The 8,755-nt window shown below is 37.9% G+C and overlaps 1 protein-coding gene across 1 annotated transcript; it reads right to left on the bottom strand.

Annotated features, from left to right (window-relative positions):
• Positions 1-3,210: 3,210 nt before the first annotated feature.
• On the bottom strand, positions 3,211-4,659 carry LOC131008345 (probable NOT transcription complex subunit VIP2). Its single transcript, XM_057935228.1, has 4 exons — positions 4,492-4,659; positions 4,021-4,286; positions 3,537-3,581; positions 3,211-3,321 (listed from the first exon to the last, which is right to left on the bottom strand). The coding sequence occupies exons 2-4, from the start codon at positions 4,282-4,284 to the stop codon at positions 3,211-3,213; spliced, it is 420 nt and encodes a 139-aa protein (XP_057791211.1). The 5' UTR covers positions 4,285-4,286; positions 4,492-4,659.
• Positions 4,660-8,755: the final 4,096 nt, after the last annotated feature.

The raw sequence follows: 8,755 nt of genomic DNA, 5'->3' as shown, positions 1-8,755 counted from the left end.
GTTGTCTTGTGAATTTTCCATATTCTCTGCACGGTTCGTACATTCTTGATATTGTACATATGTTGCACCTCTTTTGTTGTGTTCAGCTTCAATTTTCCATTCACACTCTTCGCCAATAAGCTGCAGTAAATTGTCCATCGTTCTGCATTTGTTAGAACCTTTTTTTTCCTTCCTTGAATAGTACCTATTAGAAATAGGAGAAATATCATGCATATTGTATCAGTAAACCCTGCATGTTGCAAAAATTGAAAGATGCATTTTATAAAATTGAACCATGCATCTGGTGTTAATGAAGCCTGCAAAAAAAAAAATCGACAATAAAAAAATTAAAAATTAAAAAAAATTCAAGATTTTAAAATAGAAATAAAAAATTGATGGTTTGGGGAGGGGGGTGGGGGTTGGCGGCGAGAAATATCATGCATATTGTATCAGTAAACCCAACATATTGCACAATTGAAAAATGCATTTTGTAAAACAGAACCATGCATCATGTGTACTAATGAAGCGTGCAAAAAAATGAATTTTTCGATATAAAAAAAATGAAAAATTAAAAAAAAATGAGGGACGGAGGGAGGGAGGGAGGGTGGGGTGGTTGGTGGGTTAGGGGGCAGGTGGGGGTGGGGGTGGGGGCGGTAAAAATGCATTTTTTGTGTGTAAAATTATGCATGTTATATAATAAAAAATTAAAAAAAAAAGTCTTTTTTTTAAAATTTTCAAAAATTATATTTTGATTTTACCCTTTGGCAGATTTTGCCAATTTCTTCCATCTTGCACCTAGGTCCCTTTGATCGACACGTGTCCCTTCTTTTATTTAAACTTAAGTTTTATTATTTGATTTATTTAACTCAACCCAGGTTCAAAAATCAGGTCCCACATGCCCGGCTGGCATATGATTAGGATAGTTGGTATTTGATTTTTTTTCTTTGATTTCGGTGAGCGCCACAACTTCAAAAGCTTCCAAGAGAAGCTTCGCTTCTTTTGAAAAAATATCTGATATAGCATTCAATTTTTTTTGAATTTAGGATGTGGGCCCCATTTTAGATTGAATTTGGCAAAAATTGTGCGAGAACTTTAGGTCGTCATTTTTTGGTGGGAAGCTTGCAGGCGATTGTGTTCGTTATTTTTCATCAAGCTTTACCAAGTTCATCAGGCGGTTGTGCTTCGGCATCCTTGCGGGAGACATCTTCCTGGAGTTGTGGCTCCCGTTAACCCCCCGGCAGAGTAAATTTTTGGTACCCTTCTAGTGAAACAAGAAACCAACACCTAAACTACAAAGCAGTAAACGACATCGGATTTACGTGGTTCGGTCGAGAAGACCTACGTCCACGGGGGTTTTGGGGGTTTTCCACTATAATCGAGAGAGTATTTTACAGTTTACAAGTGGTGAGCTAAGAAAAATGACTGTCCCTCTTAATCTATGCATCAAGGCCTTATTTATAAGCATGAACATAAACTTAAGGCCCTTGGGCCCATTAGACCCCTAAAGCCCATTAGCCCAATTAATCAAGCCCAAGCCCCGTTATTCTAATCTACATCTTGGAATTGAGCCATCAGAGCTGGAAAGCGAAGCCGAGCTGAGCCAAGCTGAGAGTCAGGGCAATCCTGTACCAAATATCAGAAATAACCACAATAACAATAATAACTAGAAATATTCCCGTTATGTTTAGCACAGCGCTGGTGCATATTTCAGTCCTCATCACCTTCAACCAAAGATAGTCAGAAATAGTGCAAAAAACTTACAAGGTTTTGTTCGAAATTTAGGTAGATTGATGAAAAACCCCCTCATCAAAAACCCCCCGCAAGGTTTTGTTCGAAATTTAGGGCCGTAAAAAATTTAGATAGTTTGATGAAATTTATATATATGTTTGTTAATTTAGGTGCATTGATGACACTACTAGAAAAACGCTCATAGATAACGGATTTTATCCGTTATCTATGAGCAAAAAAACCGTTGTGTATAGTGGTGTTATCTATTCTATACGTCATACACAACGGTTTCAAAACCGTTATGTATAGTAGCATAGATAACGGTACGATGCGTCATACATAACAGTACGCATCCGTTATCTATAATGGTTATACATAACGGTTTTTCACCGTTATGTATTAAGATTTTTCCGTTATATATTAATTTTTTTTTTTTTTTTTTAATCATAGTTAACAGTTTTTTGCACTTTTTATAACGGTTTTAACCGTTATCTTTGATAGAATACATAACGGTTTTTCACCGTTATGTATTAAGATTTTTCCGTTATGTATTAATTTTTTTTTTTATCATAGTTAACAGTTTTTTGCACTTTTTATAACGGTTTTAACCGTTATCTTTGATAGAATACATAACGGTTTTTTGCACTTTTTATAACGATTTTTTGCACTTTTTATAACGATTTTTGCAGTTTTTATAACGATTTTAACCGTTATCTTTGATTAGAATACATAACGATTTTTTACACCTTTTATAACAGTTTTTTGCACTTTTATAATTGTAGTATATTTTTAAATTTTGTAATTTTTATAAAACGACAAAATGATAAAATCAACAATAACAATATTATATATCATCCAAAATATTCATACATTATTATACAAATGAACCAAATATCAAGTATACATCATCATTGCATATTCCGATTCAAAATTGAAAATACCAACTACCTTATAGCTAAAACAAAAATCTACCATACAATATTTCTAGCACCAAGTCCTCAAGAACTAGTTAATCAACCTGCTATGATTCTCCGGTTGTCTTTTGACCTCAAGCCATCCCAAGCTACCATAAATTCATTACGCATTCTTCTAGTTGCCTCATGCTCAAAAGCATCGCCACGGGCGCCAAGTATGCTGTCAACCTGCACTCGGCACATGGCAAAAGATAGTAATGAAGCCAAAGCAGGAATGTCTAAGTTGCACTAAGCTACTGGACAAATTATTATGCACAAGATAATAATGAAACCAAAGCATGATTATTGCCCTTTGTATATCATCTTATGCTATGGACAAATTATTATCCAACCCATCATCTCAATTATGCCCGGTTGTCTTAACATGTATGTCTAGATTTCAGGAACAAGTGTCATCGCTAAGCAACAGCTCTCAGTTCAAAACACATACAATTATAAAAGATCAACCTTATTGAAAAAAATAAAATATACAAAGCTTAATTCTGTGCATGAGTCAAAATAAAGCAACTGGCTAACCTTGAACCCATTTTCATGAGTGCATGGGGGGTAGGAGGTTCTGAGTCATGAGAGTTAGCATTGCATACTTACCCTTATTGTACTCAAACTCGATATGAAGGCAGTCCTCAATTCCAACTTCCATCTACAAGTTCAAATAGAAAAAAGGAAGAAAAAGATTATAGGCATACTCTTGTGAAGAATGAGTGGGATAATAAGCAATTTACACTCAATATCTGTATCACATATCTGATATTATATGGAAACTGCATTACAAACACCCTTCTTGGTGTTTCCATGCACAAAGTCGCACAACAATAAACTTCAGACTTATGTACAACTCATAACATATGAGAATACCTTGATGCTATTGTTGATTGATGGAGGGGGGGTATAATTCCAGACCTGACATCAGAAAATGGACAGTATTTGAGTACAACATGAATAGAAACAAAGACTTATGAATTAAAGAAAGTAAGAAGAAAAAGCCTTCAAGAAAGTGGCCAAGCTAGTACACTCTGGAATGAGTGATAGCATTTATTTCACCCAAAAAAAGGGCATTAGAAAGATCCATCCAGTTAGCATAAAAAGGAATAAGAGATCATACAAATGAAGTAGAGACATAAGACTTTCTCACAACTACATAGCAATAACCAATTAAAGCTCACTTCTAAAAGTGCATTAATTTTCTATTAAGTCACAAATTTACAAACTAGGCTAATTAAATCGTGGCAATTACTGCAACAGTGTCATACTACCAACTCATCTCATATCTTAATAATATATGGTGTCTGAATTTGGAAAACAAGTTAAGAGTAGTGCAAATAAGAAGTTGGTATGTTACCACAAAGTCTTGAAAGTGTGTAATGCTTCCACCTGAGCTAATATTTCGGCCAATGTTGCCCCCACCAACTATACTACCCATTGAACTTGTAATCCATTGCCCTGCATTTCCTAAGACCGGAGACACACCAAGACCGGGAACAGACGTCCGATTGCCAATTGCAGCAGATGTTGGTAGGATCCCTGGGATAGAACCACCAACTCCATTAGTGCTGCTACTATACCCTTGGTTTCCTATGACATTCATACCACCCCTACTTGCCATCCCTGAATGAACATGTGTACTGCTGTTAGATATCTGCAAATCCAAAGAAATAAGTAGCAGGCAGTTCAGCTGACCCAGAGCACCAATGCATACACATTGTAGAAGGTTCAACACACCAAAGCACTTCAGAGTTTCTTTATACTTATAAGATTTCAAAATGTAAACAAGGATCTCCCCATAATGAATAATTACAGCAGAAAATTGCACCTGAGAAAGAGCAACTGGAAGGTTGTTGGATGCAAAACGTCCGGTAGAAAGGTTGCCAGAAGCTTGTTGCAACCCACTTGAAGCAATGTTATTCATAGTTGTACTTCTCGATCCAAGTGCACCTGGCATGTTTGGAACATTAAAGTTTCCATGAAGATTATGCAGTCCCTGCATATTTCCTGCAAAGACAGTGCTAGTTGTCACAGATATTTAAACATGGATAAGGCACTGTCTTAACGCATGTAGGCGAAATCAAAAGTAATTTGACACTAATGTGCCCTTAAAAACCTCCAAAGCAAAACAAAAAAGGACAGTCTAATGCAAGAGAAAGCAGAAAGAAAGATAAGTATTTGTTATTGCATGCATACTGGAAATAGAGGAGAATAAATACGAAAAGAGACAGTAGCACTTACATGTGAATGGAGCTAAGTAACTCCGTTGCTCGATCTCCAGCAGTTAACCTTCAGCCCAACTGTTGAATTTCAGACTTGGTAACAGATGGAATTGAGAAAAACAAAATCAAGAAAGAAGTATGTGAGCCACAAAACACCAGACTGTGTGGTGAGAACCACATCTAGAATCTCACACCATCAGCGAAGATTCTAGCTGCCCAATAATAAAGAGGATTTACGGTATTACACAAGGTCAATGAAATTTCCTGTGTGTAAGAAATAAGAATGCAGTATACTGATTTCATACAATATGAGTAATCAACTTACAGATATGGACTTCTAAGATCAGGGTCTTCAGTGAGATCCATCATTTGGCAATTCATCTCTACAGCAGGACTGGAAGTACACTCTTACTGAACTGATAGTTAAATATCAAGCATTCTTACAATTGAGGATAATCCAATAACAGAGAGATAATTCAAAAACTTGAGCAAAATAGCTTCAGATAATTTAAAAAATTCGAGCAAAAGCCCTAATCTAAATCATATTGTTACCAACAAAGTTCAAAAATTAGGGATTTAGAATGAGATTTGCGTAAGGGATGTATAATTAGGGATTCTACCTTGGTGGTGGCTATTGTAGAAGGCGGCGGCGACAGCGGCGACTCCTAGGGTCTGCGATTGAGAGCTCGACCGGCGGCAGCTGCTAGGGCTAACGGACGGATAAAGAGAGACGGGTGCGGTAGGTGGCAGACGGAGAAGCAAAAAGCCCAATCTGCTGCTGCTGCAAGAAGAGCGGCGTCGGTGGAGGAGAGAGGTGGTCTGCTCGTGCTCGGTGGAGGGGAGAAGGGTGCTCCGCCGCCCGATCTGCTGCTGCGAGAAGAGCGGCGTCAGAGGCGACGCGATGCAGGGTGGGTGGGAGCGAGAAGAACTAGGGCTCAACCTTTTCCCTAGCTATATGTTAGAGGAAAATGGAGAGGCGAGGTCGCGGTGACCGATGTCGCCGGAAGAGCGCGAATAGCTACCATTCGCCGGAACTTACCTCGGCAGCGGCGGCGACTATCTCTCAAAGAGGGAGAGATCGCGAAGAGAGAGAGAGAGAGAGATTTGGGGAAGAGATGAGAGATAGAATTATACAATATTTTTAAATTATTTAATTAATAAATTAATTATGAAAATAAAAAATTAAATGAAATAATAGCATACATAACACTTTTAGTTAACGGTTTCAATAATCGTTATCTATGAGTTCAAAAATACGCACATAGATAACGGTCGGCTTAACGGTTTGTAATACCGTTATGTATGTAACTAATAGATAACGCAAAAATATAACGAATTAATTGAAACCGTTATCTATGCATATAGACAACACTACATAGATAACGGATTTTTGCAAAAATGTTATCTATTCCTAAAAGTGCGCTCATACATAACGGTTTTGAAAAAAACCGTTATCTATGCACTGTTATGTATGTAAACTTTTGTAGTAGTGTGAAATAGTGCAAAAACATTACAATATATATGTGTTCGTCAACCCCCCCCTCCGGCCGAGTGTGTTCGTCAACTTGGTATCCATATAGATAGATTTCTAAAATTATGTATGCATATAATGGTTTTGACTTTTATGAAATAGTGCAAAAACCTTACAATATATAATGGTGTTGCACTTATGAAATTTGGCAACTACTTTAATGCAATAATGGTTTTGACTTTTTTGTTTCTTTATGTATTAATAGCCCTGATTTTGGGAATTTGGTATGTATTAAGGCTTTTGTTATCGTTGTGGCTGAATATTTTTATGTTATGAAATTGCTATGTATTACTGCATTCTTTGATGTCTTAATTTATTTGTATAGTTTGCTCCGTAAGTATTGTTGTCTAATGTTTTGCCACAAAATAATTGTTTTATTATTTTCTTTGTTTCATCGATTAGTGAACATGGTGTTTGATTTGAATGTTCCGGCTGGAGTTGATAAATTGGAATATTACAATAATATTGTCAATGATGATTGACGAGCCCGTTTTTCGTGCCCTTTTTGAGTTTATTTTTAGGCCTAGATCGAGTCTTTTTGCATGTTTTTGTGTGTGTTTGTGCCTGAGAGGGCATATATTGGCCACAGGAGTGTGCAGGGCCGTACCGGGGCAAAGCGGGATGTATTCCACACAAGAGGCAAAAACTTGAAAAATCATTCTTGGGCACAGCATCCGAGCACCATTTGCCCAGATCAAGTGCCGTGCGAAATTCAATCGCGTTCAAGGGAAAAGTAGTAGCCAAACCGTGGGCGAAATTTGGGCAGAGAAGCGAACCAGACTGTGGGCAAAAGTTCAGCGTACATGGGCACAGCGGCGCATTCCGTCAGTATAAGGAAAGAAGAAGGCAGTGTTCATCTTGCCTTATTTACAAAAATCTGATGTGATTGCTTAGCATATGAACTAGGGTTGTATCATCTATTCATGGAAACAAATCCCAGAAACCCTAGCTGCGCCCAAAAACCCTAGTTCAGCCCAACTGCATGGGCCAAGACCATGAAGCCCTTCTTGACTGCTATATATATGCTCTGCCCACAGATTGCTAGAAGACTTTTGACACTCTCTTCAGTCTAAAGCTCCAGATCTGAATTTTGACGTCCAGTATCTTTAGCTTAGCTTTATCTCTTAGTTATAGTTTATTTTATGAGTATTTTGGGAGGAAGAAACAAGCCCTACGGGCCCTTTTGATTTTGGTATGTTTTTCTTTGCTCTGCCCACAATTGGCGTTGGGCAGAGGCTGCTTTTTGTTTAAACCTTTATTTACTGTATCAAGTATGTTATTTTCTTTCATTGTCTTTGCCTTTATTTATTTTATTATGTCTAGGTAAACTTTTATACCTGGTTTGGGCAAAGATTAAGTTAAGTATGGGCATGTAAACTTGTGAGATCTAATCTGGGCACAGTCACTGTGTGCGTGTGTTCCCAAAGCACTAGGTCATAATCTAAATATAATCTGGGCAAACTTAAACTGTTAATCGGTCGATAACATTTTGGGTACGACTAGGTTACAAGTAATAATCGAATCAAAGTGTTGAGTGTCTCTCACTCCGAATAGTACGACTAGTGTGGGCGAGTGGTGTGTGCACTTTGGGCATATTTATAGCCAATTGGGTCTATTTCTCTTAATGTTGTTTGGGCAAAGCGTCTATTGAAGTGTCTTCGTAGATGGTTGGTCGGATTAGATAGTGTGCATAGAGTGTCTCTTGCATTACTTTACACGTAAGGATAGATTGGGCTGGGTGAGAGTGTGTTCGTGATGCCGTGACAATCGGGGGCACATCTCATTGATCAACGGCCTATAACCAATGACACACAAACACAGTAAATAACTTTGCACCAATGAACAAGGACTTTGCCCATACTTAACGAAATCGTGCCCAAATCAGGTTGTCTTTATTATTAATATTTTTCTTATTTTATTTCAGTTTTACATATTGCCCAGAGTAGATTTACATTCTGTTGTGGCCAAAGTACTGGCGAGTGACACCTTTGCCCAGAAAGGGCAACCTTTTATAATTGTGACATTGTGACATCGAGGATCAAGATACATCGACTCTCTGTGGGATCGACCTTATAGTTGCCATTAGAGGAATCTAATAGCGAGCATAGGACAATTACAAATTCATTTGCCCGAAGTCTTAACGACGGGCTTCGGTAAATTGGCGCTGTTGTCGGGGAGTCGCCATTCCAGTATTTTGATTCTCATTTTTTTTATGATTTGACCCTTGCTTTGCATTTTTGTACCTAATCTTGCAGGAGGGCAGAAGCTAGGAAGGTCGAGGCAAAGGCAGAGGATGAAGATGAGCAGTCTATGCCCTGTTTGGACCCAGACAAGCCGGT

Source organism: Salvia miltiorrhiza, chromosome 2 (genome assembly GCF_028751815.1).
Source record: "Salvia miltiorrhiza cultivar Shanhuang (shh) chromosome 2, IMPLAD_Smil_shh, whole genome shotgun sequence".
Taxonomy (NCBI): domain Eukaryota; kingdom Viridiplantae; phylum Streptophyta; class Magnoliopsida; order Lamiales; family Lamiaceae; genus Salvia; species Salvia miltiorrhiza.
Note: the sequence above shows the minus strand (reverse complement) of the source record. Positions and strands in the feature narration are given on the sequence as shown.

What these genes read in the sequence shown, in the direction of transcription:
- LOC131008345 (XM_057935228.1), bottom strand. Translation starts at nt 4,284, where the DNA reads ATGGCAAGTAGGGGTGGTATGAATGTCATAGGAAACCAAGGGTATAGT. An exon ending in CACACTTTCAAGACTTTGTG is followed by an intron (nt 3,582 to 4,020) that starts GTAACATACCAA and finishes TTCTGATGTCAG; the next exon opens with GTCTGGAATTATACCCCCCC. An exon ending in CAATCAACAATAGCATCAAG is followed by an intron (nt 3,322 to 3,536) that starts GTATTCTCATAT and finishes TTGAACTTGTAG; the next exon opens with ATGGAAGTTGGAATTGAGGA.